At 43.6% G+C, this 19,073-nt stretch overlaps 2 protein-coding genes across 10 annotated transcripts in view; one reads left to right on the top strand and one right to left on the bottom strand.

Annotated features, from left to right (window-relative positions):
• Positions 1–1,431: 1,431 nt before the first annotated feature.
• Positions 1,432–18,709, bottom strand: LOC121183887 (aggrecan core protein-like). 3 transcript variants are annotated; one of them, XM_041041198.1, is made up of 19 exons: positions 18,632–18,709; positions 15,830–15,924; positions 15,581–15,672; positions 14,532–14,823; positions 13,986–14,160; positions 13,602–13,729; positions 13,198–13,491; positions 12,728–13,030; positions 12,453–12,627; positions 12,238–12,365; positions 11,811–12,104; positions 11,617–11,715; positions 9,895–11,508; positions 9,134–9,211; positions 6,633–6,791; positions 6,445–6,527; positions 5,369–5,513; positions 4,963–5,145; positions 1,432–4,859 (listed from the first exon to the last, which is right to left on the bottom strand). In XM_041041198.1, exons 2-19 carry the CDS (start codon positions 15,915–15,917, stop codon positions 4,792–4,794), a joined length of 4,398 nt encoding a protein of 1,465 aa, XP_040897132.1. In that variant the 5' UTR covers positions 15,918–15,924; positions 18,632–18,709; the 3' UTR covers positions 1,432–4,791. The 3 variants fall into 3 exon arrangements, with proteins under 3 accessions (XP_040897132.1, XP_040897140.1, XP_040897125.1); XM_041041206.1 differs by lacking the exon at positions 18,632–18,709 and adding an exon at positions 16,074–16,368; XM_041041191.1 differs by lacking the exon at positions 18,632–18,709 and adding an exon at positions 16,170–16,368.
• ppip5k1a (diphosphoinositol pentakisphosphate kinase 1a) overlaps positions 3,934–19,073 on the top strand; it is a 48,449-nt gene continuing 33,309 nt past the window's right edge. For all 7 annotated transcript variants that reach the window (XM_041041227.1, XM_041041278.1, XM_041041260.1 and 4 more), the window contains exons 1-2: positions 3,934–3,944; positions 5,551–5,554. The gene's annotated coding sequence lies outside the window, so the exon portion shown is untranslated. The remainder of the gene's footprint in view (positions 3,945–5,550; positions 5,555–19,073) is intronic.

Here is a 19,073-nt window from a genome sequence, read left to right as displayed (position 1 = left end):
CTGTTTAAAAAGTCCGACATTGCATGGACAGAGCAGCTCCGTCAGTCAGCGGCTGCTGTTGTTTGTGTGCTGCTGTAACTGTAAGTGGATAGTGGATGGAGGCAGCGGTGAAAGCCGGTAAATATTAAATATTGCTAAGAGCTAAGTGAGCGGGTTCTCAGCCGGCTGACCCCGGGGTTAGGACACAAGCTGAATGAATAGTTTAGCAGTGATTTATCATGCAGCAACCACTAATGTGGTTGAGTTGATGAGTTTCCCTGGCCCAGGTACAAACACCTACTCTCCCACTTGTTGTGTTGTTTGTGAATACAGAAGTGAGTGTAGTAGTGATTGCACATAAATTAAATATAGTACATGGAGGTTTTATAGAAGACATGTTTTAATTGCCATAAACATCTGTTGTATATATTTTCTATGCTCTGTTTATATTTTGTGTTTAGATGTGAATTAAAATTTTGAATCATTACAAATATTACATAGTTTTGTGTTTGTGTGTGCTGTGTTGCTCTTCAGACTCTGTGGGCCCTCCTCCCTCCTCATGTGATAATCCTTATCCTTGTAAACTTTGTGTGATATCGATCTTCTCATCAAACTCAGTAACACAGATAAGCATTTTTCTCAAAATGTTTCTCTGTACCTGTGAATTATTTATAAATCAGGAGTTTATTTTTCATTCTTTTTAGATTCTTGATAATTCAGCAGCCTGCCTGTGTCCATCTGTACATGTGATTTTTATCATAGTTTATCATTCTACTCAGTTGTTTGCCTGACCCTTTTCTGATGTGGTTTAGTTTCAGCGTCCGTGTTGAGGTTCAAACCTCAAACAGCAAAAATATCGACTCTGGTGCCCGACAGGAAGTTCTACAGTCAGGTCAGTGTTTCTTTGCTGTGATCTGACGTGGTCAGAGTTTGCTCACGGTAAGACAGTCATTTTTCTATTTTCTACTAATTAACAAGTGCAAAACATCCTCAGAGCAGAGAGGAGCGATTCATCCAGAGACCGGGGCAGGGAGGTGAACCGGTGTGTGTGATGGGTGGGGTACAGAGGATCCCTAAATGGGCTCTTTTCAGTCACAAGGCAACTCTGACGCCATGTGCAACCCGCCCTGTTTGGCAAATACAAATTTACAGTAATTTTATTATTCCTATGAGTCAGCTCTGTATCTGTTTACCTCAGCTGCTGCCACAGAAACACTGAGCTCACTGAGAGTCGGGCGAAAAGGTAAAAGACGCGTTTGTTGCCTGTACCTGGAATATCTGGGCGGTGACCCTCCTGGAATGATGGAGGACTGACTGATCTTTGCAGTTTGTTAATTATGTAAGTTTCACATGTGTGGAGTCAACAGCTCGTGGTAGTTGTGCTGTATGAACAGAGGTGAGAGCAACAGAGTCATGAAAGAAACCTGAATTCGTTTCAGAAGATAAGAACCAAAGTGTTTTTATTTGGCATTGACTGATGTTTTCAGAGTACAAGCTTTCAGACACATGTGGGTTCATTCTGCAACGTTTTAGTGCCATAAAACATTAAACAAGACAAAATCAAATGACTGTGTCATTCAAGGATGAGGTAAATATGTTTGTTGTTTTTTTGTAGGTTATTTCTGTTTGTTATATCACTTCCTTGCTTTTATATGCCCCGTTCAAAGAACCATTGTTTTATGTCTGAATTCATACACCACTGCTTTGTCTGTGAATTTCAAATCAATGTTTGTTTGTTTGTTTGTGCATTTAAAGAATTGGACTTGAGTCTTTCTTAGTGTCAAGAAATCCCATGAAAAGACCTAAACCAGCAGTGTGTTCATGTCCATCCTTCCATTTCTTTCCTGTATGTAAATCTTTAACAATATATAGTTTATTTATTGAAAAGGTTCAGGTAAAAACAGTTGACCTCTGTAGTTTTTTTTTAATCAAATTTGACTCAGAGCAAATAGTGAATTTGCTGCGTACTGTTTTCAGCTGCGGATTGATACATGTTTGGTACTCTGTGTTTCAGCAGAGCTTTGAAATACACACGACATTTGGTTTTAGTCTTTTCATGAGATTAACCAGAGAAATGTCACCAGCCTTAATGCTTTAAATTAGAGAATAAAAAGGGGCTACAGCGGACGCATGTATCGCTTGGACACTGAATTCTTACTCTTTGGTTTATCATTCAGCAGGTGAGCGTATGCTTGGAGGAGGCACAGCCCCCCACATACAGCAACAATGACACAAAACAAGTGCACAAATGAAAGCAGTCAAAGTTTGGAAAAAAAAATACAGGCAGTTCACGCTGTCGTGTTTACAGTGAGGTTGTTTCCTCTGAGGTTACAAAAATGAAACAGAAAAGGTTCATTGTACTGACGCTTTCTCCACGCAGACACTGTGCACTGCACAGCCTCGTGGAAGGTGAACGTGACTAAACACACTGAAAACAAACCACTCAAACCAGCCGAACATGACAAACTGTGGGTTCACAAGCAGTAAATTCTCTACAGATTAAACATGAAATGTGGAGCTAGTACACCTTTATTCACCCTCTGTGCGTGTGCGTGTGTGTGTGTGTGTGTGTGTGTGTGTGTGTGTGTGTGTGTGTCACTGATTCTGCTGTAGTCTCATTTAACAGTGTAGACCCTCTCTTATGTAACAGTTACTGGCTCCAGCAGAGAATCGCCGTGTGGAATCAATAAATAAAAGGTCGAGTGTTCACGCTGACAAAAGTCTCTGCTGTAAATCACCATTATTACAAGATAATGTTGCAGACTTTACAGTTTGTTTGCTTTTTTTGTTTTGTGTAGTTTAAATATTACCAATCAGTAACGTTTTTTTCCTGCTTCCTCTCATGTGTCCAAAAAACAACAACACCACGTTCAAGGTGTGAAATCATTCAGTGACAGCCAACAGGCCTAAAAATGCATAATATATATTAGTATTTAAAATGCACATTGGACATACAGTACAGGGAATTACACATATATTAGGGCTTTCCTGGTGCTTAAAGGAATAGTTTGATATTTTGGGAAACATTCATGCTGAGAGTTAGATGAGAAGATCATTACCAGTCTCGTGTCTGTCCATTAAATATGAAGCAGCCAGTTAGCTTAGCATAAAGAATGGAAGCAGGACTGAAACAGCTACCCTGGCTCTGACTGAAGGTTAAAAAATATATATATATATATAAATAAATCTGCCTACCGGCGCTGCTACAGCTCACTGCTTAACACATTATTTGTAGTTTGTTTAACTGGTACAAAAAACAAAACAACAAGTTGTGGTTCTTACATGAGGTTACGTGCTGTAACTATTTCTTGGACGGACACAGTAACTTCCTGGAGACTTGTCCAGATGACATACAACATGTTAATTATTGGCCTTCAGAAGTATTGGTAGGCAGAGTCCTTATGCTAAGCTAATCGCCTCCAGGCTGTGGAACAGACATGTGAGGGGTTCAAATCCTCTCATCTATCTTTTGGTTAGAAGGTGCATCAGTATAATTAATTTCCCCAAACTATTCCCTGTGGCAGGTTAAATTTAGAGTTGTAGCTCGTTTACCGTTCTTATTTTTCAGTAAGCCTGCAGGCCTTATGTGTTGATGAAACATCCATTCCAGATATTAAATATGCCCAAAATCAATAAACTTGGACTGTAAATGGCTTCACTCTCCTTCCGAGCTGCCTGTTGGATGCTTGGAGAGCTTCTAAAATGCCCCCCCACCCACTCCTCTCTGACGCTGGATCAGAGGCGTCTGTGTCTGAATATTTCCATAACTTTTCAAAACCTATGATCAGACATTCACACCAACTTCACATTGTGATTGGTCAGCTGTGTCAGCCGGGCATTATACCTCTAAAGCTCTGTTTTCATGTGTTACACAACTCTTTCTGTCTGTGTGAACAAATGAGTGCTACACCATGAATGTGTTCTAAGAGACTATAAACCAACCCTATGGTTTGTGAGTTGACACCGTTTATACCCTGGATGACTCATGCCACTGAAAGCAGATCCAATTTAACCGTTTAACCAAATCTAAATCCAGATGCTCAACTGGCTCAGTGTAAATACAGCTTTGCATAGAGCCACAGTCCCTGTTCCACGATGTGTTCCTACTGGAAAAACTCAACCACTGATACTAGGATATTTATCTTACTGTGTTAATATCTGTAACAGCTCCCTAATGTGCTCACACTTTCACCTCTGAGCAGCTTTAAAACAGAAAGTTTAACCACATTTCCTGTGTTGGATTTCCTCACTCTTTGTTTTTCGTGCTGTATCACAGGATCAAGTGGCAGCGGGCTGCTTCTTTAAAGGGAGAAAAATGAGCCCTGATATCTTCAGCTACACTGACTGAGAGTAGAAAACAGCAGGAAGGACAGAGACCATAGGGGAACTCGGATGATTGACGTGAACTTTAAAAAAAAAAACAATATTTCCCTTTAACTCTGCCCAAGGAAATGAGAGAAATTTCAATGAGCTATGCTATATGAGTAAACAAACACCTCACATCTTAAACCAGTTCTCCATCAAATCCTAACGTGCCAACATCCAGGCTCCCAGCAATGATTTCACCAATCAAAATTATATTACAATACACACGATGAAAATAAACTCAGAGCAATAAAATTAGTTTATCTAATTAAAATATATTATCAGGGACGGGGGATAGAGCAAAAATCACATTACCATGATGTAGCAATTTTAGTGTGAGCCTTCCAGCTCAATTTAACCCTTCTGAATCATCTTCACTAAAATGGAAAATGGATTTTCTTGTGCTGTAAATGTTCTTTGAAAATAATAAATTCTTCTTTTTCCTCCTCAGTAAAGATTGCTACTGGCTGCTGGACTCCTGCTGCCCCTCCGCTGTATTCGTTTTCTGGCTTTCACTGCAGCGAGGGAAGAACACAAGAAGGAGGAGTTATTTTTAGATGCACTTTTCCTTCTGAGACCTTCCTCTACAAACTGTGTGTCCATGGAGAGCGCACTCACCGTCAGTACATTCCACCTGGGGTTTCTCCCACTGTCCGTCTGCTTTACAGCGAACCACCGGTGGGTGGCGCTGTGTAAATCCTGGGTTGCACTGATACCGGATGATGGAGTTGACAGGGTACTCCTCCCTCCGGTTACCAAACATGCGAGCGTTCTCAACCTGCGGCGGGTCGCCACAAGATACTGAGGACAGAACCAGAGGCCACAGGGGATCATGTCAAACCGGTGGTTTGCACATGCGTCTTTTATAACAGTTGTAACCATCACCAAACTATCACAATATAATATGATATGTCAGGACTGTGCATTTGTCACCCTGATGTTTGTCTGTCGCCTGTTTTAAAACCTTTTGCAAAGACTTCAGACTATCAGAGCCAGATCTGTGGCACGAACCGACCTACTGTACCTGGGCCTTTCTTGCAGGTGAATGGCAGGTGGTAGTTGCAGGGCACGTCGTTCCACTGGCCGTTCTCATGCCAGATCATCACCACACAGTCTTCTCCTGAGTTGAAGTAATTATCTGGTTGGTTTGGCCTCCAGTTCTCGAATTGCTGAAGAAGAGAAAGAAATACAAAACATACTTTACAGCGAGGTGAGGCCCGGGAGAACAGAACAGGTAAGACGGACCACAACTTTCCCTTTGAATCTCTTTCACTATTCAGCACTACCGTCTGCAGCGTTAAATAATACTATCGTATACAACACACAGTGATTTTGTTGTTGTGTCCAGTCAGCACTTTGATCCACACCAAACATCTCAACAACTAATGGCTGCTGATAAGGCTCTCAGTTCATCAGTATTGTGAACAGCTGTGCAGTATTTTGATTTCTGATAAATCTCCTCTCTCACTCTTTTATTACTGCCTGTAACAACAAACCTCCACCATCTCAGCCCTTTACACAAAAGCAGTGCTGTTTTCCATCCAAACACCTGGTAATGAAGTCAGGTTTTTTTTTTGTTCTTGCACCTGTTTGGTAAATTTGAGCCTTTAAATAAACCCACTTGTGTTGAGGTGGGTGGAGGGTTGCATCTGAGGTTGTGTTTATGCAGATCAGGTGGTGCAGTGCAGTGCTTATCACAAGAGTAAACAGCAATTTTCCTTGCCTCAGTTGGCAGAGACGAGCACGTAGACCTCTCCAAAATCCCAAAAAGCTTTTCACACATATTGAACTTTGTTTATCTTGTTAAGTTTAAATCAATACACAACTATGAATGTGATTAAAGCCCAGTCTGTAATGGGTTAGATTAATGGGTGGTTAATGATGTAGCTCCCAGGACGCGAGTATAATCAAAGAGTAATAACTGACCTTGTCTGCAGTTACAAATGCCTGTTTCATAATGTTAGTCTATGGGGAAAATATGTTTTGTGAGAACTGAGGCTCATGAGTCAGGACTTTAGCTCACTGCACCACACTGGCCTATCTTATGTAATGCTACCATACAGTGCACCAGCAGTTCCCCAGTGTAATGCACTCACTCACCAGTGGAGTGCCGTCGGTCCAGCGGAAGTCGTTTTCCACCGTCTTGTCATTCAGTCCAATCCACTGGTAGTCCTGTGCGTTTGCTGTGGCAGAAAAAAAGCATGTTAGGACTTTTGTTAGGACTTTGTGTTTCATTCCCTCTCTGTCCTCATCTGTGCAGACACAAACATGGCTCATTAAGCACTCACAATTGACAAAGTCTTGCTCCTCTGGGGTGATGATGCTGACCAGGTGGGCGTTCAGGTCCCGGCAGCGACTCTCTGCGTCCAGCCACGTCTCTCTGTCGGAGAAGTGCAGGTAGCAGTTCCCCTGAAACTTAGTCCAACCGTCTTCACACTGCTGCTCATCTGCAGCCGCAACACCAAGGAGGGAACATTGTGAAACAGCTTTGTTCCAGGTACTGGCATTCTCAACACTTTCACCTACAGAAAGTCCTTTTTATGGCTCTGAGACTCTGATTGGATCCATAAATTTAACACCTTCACCTTGGACATATTCAGTACTTATTTTGTGAGTCAAAGAGGAACATATTTTCCCACTGCACTGCCCTCAGTCGCTCTGGCATCCAGTACAAATGTGACAAAGGACAACGTTTCCATCTGGACCTACAAAACAAACGTCTCACTACAGAGTGGAAAATATAATTCTTCACCTGAGCCGGGAGGGCCATGCGATGTAATCATTTCCAGTGTTTCCTCTGGTGTAACATTCAAAGGCTTCATTCATTCTCTTCCTTCATGTTGAGGATTTGATGTAAAGGGCCAGTTCTCCCAAATTACATCAAAACATATTTTTCCACTTACCCCATCTGTTATTTAACCGTACACATGTACAGTTTTGGCTTCATTTGCTCTTTGAGACGTTCTGAGATTTTTGTCACTGCCCAGATACAACACGCCTTTCACAAGGCATCTTTCCAGAAACAATATCCCTGTTACTCTGGATAATCCACAGACATGAGCACTGACGTTCAGTCTCGACCTTGGAACTTCAACCTTCATGTCTGTAACACAAAATAATCTCAACTCAAGGTCCACTAACTTGCTTTTTCAGGGCTTTCATCAACATTTCACAGACTTCATTTGCAAATTGAGGTGTCTCAGGTGTCACTTCAGAACATAAAAGACCAGTAGTGAAACCGGAAGTGACGAGTGAAAACCCTACCTTGAGGGTCATGTGATGACACCTGTGCTATGTCCCTGATAAAGACCGTGACAGGCAGTTTAAAGCCCTGAAAAAAGTGGAACTTTACTTGAGATTATTTTGTCTCCAAGAGCACTGTTGATTTGTACTGTGTCTGTGTGGTTTACCCTGAGCAGGATATTGTTTAACAAAGATTCATTTGTTCATTGTGTTTTGAACAGTGAGGCACAGAGCAGTTACTGCATTTCTTGAATTTTTTGTGATTTGGGTGAACTGATCCTTTAGCTACGTTTATGGTCTTTAGTCCTGGGTCCCGTGTCAGACCGGGGGACGCCACAGTTACACGTCGTGCAGCTTCGACTGCAGGACTCCTCGTGACTACAGAGCCACAGTGAGTGATGATGCTATCTGCCGGTGATGTTTAGCATTTCTCTCTCCTCAGTTGTTTTTGAGAGGCTGTTGTTAGTATTTATTAGCTGAAGCTGATCTCGTACCGATCTCACAGCGTTCCCCTCCGTAGCTGGGCAGGCATAAGCATTTGTAAGAGTCTGCGCTCTCCACACAGGTCGCTCCATTGGCGCAAGGGTTGGAATGGCACACATCTACCTCTGCAAAAAAGGGGGCGGGTGACACTACTGTTTGAGCGTGGGGTGGGGGTGGGGAGGATGGGAGGCGGGGTGGGTTGGCCAGCAAGGTGAGGAGGGGTGGACCTGTGATAGCAGGACTATCACGTCTCAGGACTGAGGAGTTAGTGGATAATACTGATGCTGCTACAACTTCTGATCCAGATTAGACTTACTGATGAATGAGTCATCAACATGTTGTTATGTTCTTGATAAATCTGATTATTTGAGGTCTTCCACATCTGTGTGTGTCTCTGCAGAGAGAACTAATACTTGTAAAATCTGCAGTAAGTTCAGATTTGAATCTGAGACTCGTTGCAACAGAACATCAGTATTTAAATTCCAGCAGGATGAGAGTGTCCATATGATGCAAGAAAGCACATATGTTGCCTCGGGTTTAGCATGCAGCTGAGCGGAGGCGGCGCACTGGCACAGCAGACCAAAAACAACATACAGGCCGAAGACAGTTCTGATACAGACGTGACACCGAGGCTGTGCAACCTCATAGCAGAGCCAGTACATGTTTGACAAACACCTTAAGATTCACATCTGCCACACAAACACAGAGGGACCCATAGCCAGACACAATGCAAAAAAAAAGGAAATCAGAGGAACATAAAACACGGCAAAAACGAGATGCAAAACACATCAGGACAGAACGGCAGGGAGAGAAAAAAAGAATATTGGTAAGGTTGATTCATAAACAGTGAATATAATCAGTGAAAATGTAACTTCAGGTGAAAAGCTGATTAATAAACAGAATGCAGACCAACAATATAAGACATGCACAGTGTTCACACAGAGAATTGTTACTGGTGAAGTCTGTTAAACCAACTCAACAACACACAATACTGAATTCAGTAGTTTTCAGATAGAGAAAGGAGAGGAGTAAAAAAGGTACATGCCACTGTTTTTGGACTCACCGTGGCAGAGAGCAACCCCGTCCTCTACTGTGCATGAAGCAGCACCGCAGGGGTTTGGATCACATGGATTAAAAGCACCTGGAAAAACAGGTAAAATGATTCAAATGTTATCCCCTCCATGAACTAACTCCACTAATACTGCTTTCAGAAGAGAGATTTATCAGTTTTCTAAGTTTCATCTGAAGTGGAGGGGCAGGGTGGTGCTTTCTGAGTGTTAACGCTGCAGTACTTGAATGCACCAAGGTATTATGAACATGTTGAACAGAGACAAAAGAAAAATCAACTCAACGCTGTTACCAAATCGAGGTGAAACCCTTTCTGCTAAAATGTATGTCTGATATATATCAATCAGCTGATGAAAAATTGTACCTTTGCATGGCACATGAGTCCATCTGGAAGTTTGGAATTTAAAACCTCTTGCTAAAAAACTTTGGCTCTTGATTTCAGTAGAATACAAATTTTACTGAAATCAGCTGTTTCCCCATATATCTACATTTCTAATGGTGAGACAGTGTCATCAGTTGCAAATCACAAGTTAAGATACTGGTAATTGGCCAGTAAAGTGGAATGTAGAGCACTTTACGTCATATTCCTCATACCCCCACCACACACTCACTTCACCCCAACACACACACATGCTCTGTCCCTTTATATAATTTATTTATTTTAATGAATGCCAGGTAACAAGCAAAAGATGTCACATGATCGCACAACCGTTGACAGAAAATAGACTTGTCAGAGTAAAGAAGAGCTTGGCTTACCTTCTACCCACTCAGTTTTTCCCACAGTGCCTTGTGTCTGCACAGAGGCTGGTGTGACTGCGGGGGGAGGAGCAGCCAGTCCTGCAGGGGCGAGTGCAGGGCCTTGGGTCTCATAGACATCATCAGGGGCCTGTGATGGCTCAGTCCCATTAAGGGTCTCCTCTGGTCCTATCGTGGTCTCTCTAACTTCCCATTCAGTGGACGGAGAAGGCAGCACCACCTGTGGCGGATGTCCAGAGGAAGCTCCTGAAGAAAGGCCGCTGGCTGTGGACGAGTAGTCTCCACTGCTGCTGCTTCCCTCTCCACTGTACTCCACTGACCCCTGTCCCAGCTCCATAGACAGTGTAGTGTCTCTGGATACCTCTGTCATGAAATCCCCCGTCAAGAATGTAACACTGTCTTCTTCTCCGCTTGTAGAAAACCCAGATCCAGACAGTCCTGATCCAGACATACCCGATCCAGACCCAGAGATGAAACTTGAGCTTCCAAATCCAGACAAATGTCCACCACTTCCCTGTCCAGAGCTATAGAGTAAAACCCCAGAGGCCTCCTGCTCTCCAGAGGATGATACTGTGAGCTCAGTGAACCCTGACCCCACAAAGGTCACGCCTGAGAAGAACCCTGAGTCACTTCCTGAAGCTGAGCCACTGAGATCGCCACTGAGAATCCCAGATCCTGAAATGTCTCCAGAGCCACTGAACACAAGCAGGCCTCCGCCAAGTTCATACTCCTTGTGGGTAACAGGAGTCGACGCATCAATCAGTTCGTCATCTATCAGTAGGATCTGAGTTTCTCCACTTCCTGAAAGCTCTCCTGACTGTCCACTAGCACTCCCAGAGGAGAATCCTGATGGGAAACCACTGAACCCAGAAATGTCCTGGCTGGTGGTGAAACCTGATGGCATGCCAGAGAATTGTCCACTTTCCTCGGAGCTGTAAGTGGAAGAGCCACTTTCCGCAGAGCTGAACTCAGATCCAGAGCCAGATCCAGACAGGTCCCCGCTACCACTGAGCACTCCAGACCCTGCTTCAGATGAAGGGAAGATAAAGATCCCTGTGCTCCCCTCTCCAGCTTCTTGGAGTCCTCCTGAAACCGAGTCCTCTCCAGAGATAACACTATCGATGCCTGAAAAAAGAATGGTGAGGCCGGATCCTTCGCCACTAAGACCAGATCCAGAAGCATCTGCACTGCTAAAACCTGATTCTCCACTAGGCTGATCAGCACTTGCACTACCAGCCAGGTCTCCAGAACCGGAGAGGTCTCCAGAGCCATATAGGTCTCCAGACACAACGTGGTCCCCAGAGCCAGAGAGATCTCCAGAGCCAGACAGGTCCCCAGAGGTAACCTGGTCTCCTGAACCAGAGAGGCCTCCAGAGCCAGAAAAGTCTCCAGAGGTAACCTGGTCTCCTGAACCAGAGAAGTCTCCAGAGCCAGAGAAGTCTCCAGAGGTAACCTGGTCTCCTGAACCAGAGAAGTCTCCAGAGCCAGAGAAGTCTCCAGGGTGAGTTCCAGAGGCACTATCAACCACAGACCCTGAACCTGAACCAAAGTCTGCTGAGCCTGAACCAGAGCCGGATGTCTCCACAGGGATGGGAGGGGCAATAGAGGGAACAGCTAAAGTTCACACAAAAGAAAAAGTGTCAGGGACATGGGAAATAAAGATGGGAAATAGAACAGTTAAAAAAAAAAACATAATTTGTTGATGGTTTAATTAGAACTTACCAGGCCTCAACAAATCAGTAATTGAAGTCAGGTTTATGAGGGCCTCCTGGATATCTGTGATGTTCAGTCCAGTTTCATTTGCAATAAGCAGAAAGTCCGCTGCACGAATTAAACAGTAAGAGAAAACAGCGAATGAATTATATTAAGAAATAATGATAATAAAAATTCAAAATGAGCAACAGTTAAGCGTTTACCTCTGAAACAGTATGCATCAAATCTGGCATTCACTTCAGGGTAGCCTGTCTGGTTCGGGTGAGCGTACACAGTGTGCACTCCTGATCTCCCTGCCCCACACCCAGCACGGGGGTTGTTGATGGAATAACGGACGCTGCCATCCACTAACCACCCAGCACGGCACTTGTCAAAACCCATTTTCCAGGCTGCGAAGAGCTCTCCGGTGGAGGCCAATACTGCGTTCTGCTCTTTACAGCTGGAAGCAGCCTCGTCGTAGGTGAAACCCTCAGCGGATCCCACATGGAAAACCTCACCTGAGCAGATGAGGAAGAGGTGTCAGTGGAAAAGAAAGAAAATAACTTGAAAATAACTCATCTTGTGCATGATTAACTTTGTACTATCATGGGAGAGTAGTGGGTAATTTTTTAAAAACACAGTTTTTTGTACCTTTGAGCCCATCAGCGTAGCAGTACACATCATATCTCTCATCTGCTGGCCTCAAGCCGTAAGACCGAACTCCGGGTTGATCTCCTAGATCTCCAGCACACTTATCTCGAGGGAAAACAACGGGATACCTAGAAAAGAGCAAACGCAGTGGGTAATTAAAACTTGTTTAAGGCGGGAATCTCTTTACCTGCTCTGGAAACATATTTGAGATTCACCTTACAGTCTGGTCCAGTAACCATCCTGCATCACACTGGTGATATCCAGCCTCATATGCCGCCTGCAGCTGCTCTGGCCTGGCGATGGAGGCACCAACGCTCTGGCAGGCCAGCTGAGCCTCAACGAAGGTGAATGCGTAGCGACCGGAGCCTGAGCGGTAATGGAAGACCACACCTGCATGCAGAAGCAAGAGGAATTCTTGTGTAGTGGAACATTATTTTTAGTGACACTCACTGGACGTTGTGTGTGATCTTACAGCAGTTCTATTACTGACCAGTTGGAGGCATCACGAAGCCTTTGCTGGGATCCCTGCCCACGTCAGGCCGAGCGGTGACTGGCTTTATCAGGTCAATGGTGATCTCAGTGACGTTGGGCGGCTGAGGCAGCGGCAGCTCGGTGGGGCTAACTGTGTAGGTGAAGTCCACGATGGTGGGTTGCTGAGTCTCCACCTCTCCGACAGCCTCACTCTCTGTGGTCGTCCTCCTGAAGAACACCTCTGGGCTCGGTGTTACCGTAGTGACGCTCAGCACGCCGCTTCCCTCATCTATGACGCCTGAGCCTTCCTCATCAGGGGAGTCTGAAGGCGATGGAAGAATTAGATTGGCATAAAAATGGTTGGTTCATGAGTTTCTTTCCTTGCACATTAACAACAGATACTATCCATGTGTTTCTGCCAAATTTGTTTTTTAACAAATGATAACTGACTGATAGGAAAACTGGTGTGTGATAATGTGCAGGGACTACCAGTGTAGCAGAAGCAATCATAGCGGGATTCAGGATATGGGTATCCTGTCTGGTTTGTGTGCAGGTAAACAGTTCGCACGCCCAGTAGACCCCCTCCACACTGCGGCCGACGAATGTTGATGGGGTATCGGACGCTCTTGTCTCTGAGCCAGCCGGCGTTGCAGACGTCCATCCCACCCTGCCAGGCCAGGTAGAGCTGACCTGTAGTGGCCAGCTGAGCTCCCTGTTTAGAGCACGCCAACACCGCCTCAGAGAAGCTGAACTTTTCTGCAGAAGCAGTGTAGAAAACTCTTCCTGTTTCCAACAAGAGAGGTTTGTGAAAATTAATGCGTAAAGTAATGAAACAATGAGCTTAAAACACACACAACTGGACAATTCCCCAAAGAAAGTTCATCACAGAGTACCTGTCATCTTCTCAGCGAAGCAGTAGACATCGTAAGTCTCGTTGAGGTCTCTCACTCCGTATGTCCTGACCCCAGGCAGTTCATCTTTGTCACCATAGCAGTTCACACGAGGATCATGGATTGGGTACCTTTAAAAGAAAATGAGCTTTGGTGTCTTCTGTATCAAACACTTTACGTCTACAACATCAAAACATGATGAACTTGCAAATGGAGGATTTTGTTCTTGAGCGCACACTCGCATCGGACATTTGCTACTGTACAGAAACCTTAAAGCCACCAAATTCCCCTTTAACTTTTCACAACATCACTGCTTGTTTGTTTGTCCTCTGGCTTTGAGTTTCAGACATCATGGTTCATCAGTGGTCGCAGAGGGCTGAAACCGACCTGACTGTCTGATCAGAGAGCCAGCCAGCGTCACACTGGTGGAAACCATCATCGTAGGCTGCTTGAAGCTGTTCAGGTGAAGCCATGACAGCACTGTTCTGGATGCATGCTGCCTTCGCTTTTTCAAAAGTCAGACTGTAGCGACCCATGATGGCTCGGTAGTGGAACACAATACCTGCAGAGATAAAAAGGGCTTTAGTTTAAAGGCGAAGAAATTTTAATAGTCAGGGCCACAAAGATAAAAAAGAAAAAAACTCTGAAGCCTTGACAAAGTTTGAAATCTGTCATTTTCATCTGGCTCTGCATCAAAGAACACACACAAGAGTGACCAACAGATACTGTCATGGCTGGTTTAACCTCCTCATAGGCCCCTATTGATCCTCCTTCAAGGGAGGATGACGGGCATTTTTCACTATTGTCTAACTGAACACACTGATAATTGAAGATTATCAGTGTGTGAAGATTATCAGATCAATAAAATCTAGAACATTTGATGTCCTGATGACCAGGGCCATACTGATTTTACGTGACAGCTCGTTTGCATACCTTGAACCTGCACATGGACGATGTCGTGGGCGTCCTCGATGCCGTGCTGAATCTCACAGCGATACACTCCTGTGTCACTGGATCGTAGCTCAGATATCTTGATGCTAGTGTCTGTTGGGGTTCTGGGGTAGCCCAACAGATGAACTCTGTCCAGGTAGTTCTCGGTGATACGCACCTGTCCTTCCAAGGCCACGAGGATGGTCGTGACTTTTTCTTTTGTGACGAGGCTCCATTTGATGCGATGAGAGAGAGGGGCGATGGTGGGAGCCCCTGGGTCTGGGACAGTGTGGTCCTACATGGGAAACAACAACATTCACCAACAAAGTATTAACTGGGTTTACTGAATATAAACACAATAATCCGTAGTTTGTTTGTTTGTTTACAAATAAATAAATAAAATTTAAAACAGCTTCCTTCCACTACAAACTACTACATTTTTCATTTTTTAATGCTTTGGATTCCTTATATCTCCAATGCACTGGGATGGTAGCAGAAAGCTGCATTAATCATTTTGTGGTCACTAGGGGGCATACTGATCCCAAAACAAGCTGAAATACTCAGAGACATAGAGCAACATTAACATTACTTGAATAAAATGAACGTAAGTTCAATATTCCTGCTCCTTTTAGCTCTGTTTTTGGTCTCCACCACCTCTTGAGGGAAATATCTGGCTCTTTAGCTGCTAAATGCTCCTCTGTGTTCACCAGCTGCTCTCTGACTGAGTGTGGCTGCTGAACCATGCAGTAAATGTACTGTAAAACCAAAACTGTGAGCTAAAAGAGGCTGCAAAGAGGCTGCTTCATAGAGCTGCAGATTAAGGTGATAATCGTTTGTGGATTTGTGATTGTGAGCAACCTCTTTCACATTTCACTCAGTCATTAGTTTCATTGTTCATGTAAAACGTGGGTTTTAAACTGATTAAATTTTTTTTTACAGTGAACAGTGGCTTCATCCACAGCCTGAGCACAGGATAAATATCAGTACTCTGTGAAATATCCAGTACAATATATACTGTTATTCAAACAAGGAAACTGACCAAGATTACACACCTCAAAGTAACACGGTAGTACCAGTGTCTCTCCCAGTAGAGGGCGCTGTGGTCCCTCCAGAGGAATGCTCACACTCAGAACATCCTCTGGGTCTTTGAAGGAGTAGAACAACAGAGAAAGAAAAAAAAAACACCACGCATTAGAGTTCAAGTTAAAAAGCTATAAAACTCTATTGAATGGTACATTGTTGTTCGTGCCCAATTCATATTGATGAAATCACAAGATGCATGTGAAGATCGGAGATCTTACCCATGAAGGAGTGCTCCTCATAAATGTAGTCGAATGATGCTGAGATGACATTCAGACACACACACAGCAGCACAGTCCACCGTATCATATTTTACCTGAAAATTAACAGCGGAAAATTAGAAAAATACAAGAAATTTTTGGCATCAACTATAAAACCAGAGACAGAGAAAGGTTTTTAAAACTATAGTAAGAAAATCTTCAATTTGAAATTTTATGATGATGAAAATTGAGCCACTCAATAAACCTTTTTGGGTTTTTTTTTTTTTTTTTTGGCTCTGTCTGCACATCTTCTATATGAATATTTCCAAGTAAGTTTACATTTCTTTCTACAGATACACACACAAGCTGATAGAAATCCTGCTGAGCTTCCAGAGATCCCACAGTTTGAACGCTGAGCTGAATGTCTGCCCCGTCCGTGAACAGGCTTCTGGTCCAGTCTTCCTCTCAGGGTTTGGGCCGGTCGGATCCAGATGAAGTCATGAGTCTTTTATGTTAAAGTATGACTTATGATTCCAGTTTTTCTCCACAGAAGTTACACAGCAGCAGCATTTCCCGCAGGACGAACACACAACCACACATCACTGTAACGTTCAGGTGCAGGGCGAGTGATTAATCACGCTCTGACAGCCGCCTCTTATTTTCTCACAGAAGAACAAAGAGCTCCAGTTCTTCCAGAAATAAATGTTTGCTGTTATTAAATCTGGGCAACAGTTCCTGCTACTCCCTCCTTCTACAGCAAAGACCTGACCCTTTTCCCAATTTCAGCTTGTTTATTTGTTCACATCTTTGTGCACATGTCCACACAAGCCCTGACTATCAAATGTGCACATATGATATATTTCAATCTCAAAAAAAAATGTTTCCCTGAAATATTTTTTCCTGAATCTTGTAAATGTTTTAACATTGGCACAAAAACAGTTGTACATTTATTTTATGACTATGTTGATGTGTTTTTCTCTTTTAGGGATTGATGATGAACAGTTTTGTTTCCATCACATCACGTGGGACAACCGGACCACTGCAAAATCTTGTCCTTGACAAACAGCACAGACTGGAGAACTGAAAAGCTTAAGATCGGCTGAGACGGACTCAGACCCAGAAACCCAGAGAGCACAGAGAAGTCAGGTAAGCAGCACAGAGACTGTGGGACAAACCGTCACTGGGGCATGTGGCCAGGTGGTAGGGATGCAGCTCTGGCACAAGCCACAGATTCAACAAGCTCCTGCGAAACTTCTCTGAGCTGCAGAAACCCGCCACACTTTCTACAGCCTGAACAAACTGCTCACTCTTTACCAGACGTGCAGTGAAGGGTGAATACCGCCCGTCAGAGTCCTTTTTTTAAATGTCATCTCTGAGGCTGATGTTGGTGACTGACTTGGTGGATGAGGCTATGCTGTGTGGCTGAACAACAACTATAAGTTTGACTTTGAATTTAGCTGGATAGAATTATGTCTGATCTCTAACTGAATGCCAGAATTTACCCAATTTCTTGTTTCCAGCTTCTACTGCTAACTAAGCAGCATCCGGCTCTCAGTGAAGACGTGTCTGAAACATGGAGGGAGTGTCTCTTCAGGACTGAGATGTGGTGTTTGGACTAAGTGACAGTTCGTGAGCAGCTGAGCTGTGTGTGAGCCGTGCTGGTGGCCAGCTCCACACTGCGCTCATTCAGCTGCTGTGGTCAGGTCCACTCCCAGAGAGACCAGAGCCTATAAGACCCGATCTGTTCCCCCTGAAGCCTGTATTATGGCAGCTCTGACGACACCAGGCCCTGTGTAAACAGCAAGGCGTATGTTCCAGCGTCGTGTCTTTCCATCACGTCTCAACACTGCTCACATTCAGTCAGGAGACTCGGAAAAGTGTGAGACATGATGGGAGGAGTCGCGGGTCAAAGGTGTGGTTATGACAGGACTTTAATCCTCACCTGTACATCTACACGAGACGCATTTCTTCTGTGGCCCGTCAGGTTTAAACCTAGGTTTTATCAGTTATGATCATTTACAATCTAGAGATGCTGTACAATATCTTAAACACACCTCTCTAATGGAAATGAAAAAGCCAATAAATTTCCCTGTTGTTCTCCTGTAGGAACATTCGTGACCTGTTGTTGTTTGATTTTATACATTTAATAACTTTCTGCAGGACTTTGATCAACTTTAAATCTGCTTCAGAACATGATCAGCTTCAGTGTAAGAGTCTGTGGTCACCAGCGAGTTGTATTGACTTTCTCAGACTTTATGGTCCGTGTCTTATGGAAGAGCAAAGAATGTATTATGAGCTCATGTTTAGCAGATTATTTAGTTTGTTTATTTTTGCCTCCTCTTATTCTGATGAATTTTACTATATTTGAACAGTTTTCAGATATATTCAGAAATGATACTGAGAGTTTTATGATGATTAATTGTCCCGTAGACTAAAAGTTTCCGGTGAAAGCCACAGTCTCTTCATTTATCACAATTTTTCTTTTAAAAGTCTTTTTCTTTCTTCACAATAACACAAAAAAAACCAAAGTCAGGATGGAATCTGAGTTCTGGTGGACTCTGAGTATTGTGTTGAGTTGAGTTTAGTTTAGTTTGAGTCCAAAACACATTTTATCCAGGTTAAATCTACACACAACTACAAGAAATGATATCACAGGAATGCGTCTTAGTATAAAATAAGATATGGTACATTCATTAATGAAGGAAAGCATAAATATTTTGTGAAACTGTGGCTTAAATAAAACCACAGGTGTGGTTTCACCTGAAGGTAGCCTGGTCCTGTTCACAACTGCCACACTACAGTTAAAGAAAGAACATTTCTCACCTGTTGCAGAAATACCTTTACACCTGTTGAAGTCCAGCTCTTCCTCTATGGTGTATTTATGGGTCAGTAGAGCTCCAGGTTACCAGGTTGTGAGTTTAAAAGTCCCAGCGAGCAGCAGCAGCAGAAACAGAGAGCTCAGGATGCTCGGCTGTGTGCAGAGGAAAGAGACTGGGACCAGGTCTCTCTGTCAAACCTCAGAGGAAACATCAAGCTGCTCACGGTGAAGCATGAGGAGCTCAGACTGCTGCTTTCAAATTAAAAGCAGACGGCCTCCTAAAGCATTTCACTTCTCTGGAGGTGGTTGAGTTGATCAGGAGGAACTCAGCTCTTGCATCCAAAACTCCAAATTTTGTGATTTAATTTCATAAATCACAAAATTTGGTTTGAGTCGTTTAACTGTAGATGTTTTAATATCTAACATCTAACAACTGCTGACGAGCAG

This window comes from Toxotes jaculatrix, chromosome 1, assembly GCF_017976425.1.
Source record: "Toxotes jaculatrix isolate fToxJac2 chromosome 1, fToxJac2.pri, whole genome shotgun sequence".
NCBI lineage: Eukaryota > Metazoa > Chordata > Actinopteri > Toxotidae > Toxotes > Toxotes jaculatrix.
Note: the sequence above shows the minus strand (reverse complement) of the source record. Positions and strands in the feature narration are given on the sequence as shown.

Excerpts from the sequence above, each read along its gene's own strand:
- LOC121183887 (XM_041041198.1), bottom strand. The coding sequence starts at position 15,917 with ATGATACGGTGGACTGTGCTGCTGTGTGTGTGTCTGAATGTCATCTCA. Across the intron at positions 6,528-6,632 it reads GGAGCAAGACTTTGTCAATT|CAAACGCACAGGACTACCAG; the intron begins GTGAGTGCTTAA and ends TTTCTGCCACAG. Across the intron at positions 4,860-4,962 it reads CCAGGTGGAATGTACTGACG|TGAAAGCCAGAAAACGAATA; the intron begins GTGAGTGCGCTC and ends CCCTCGCTGCAG.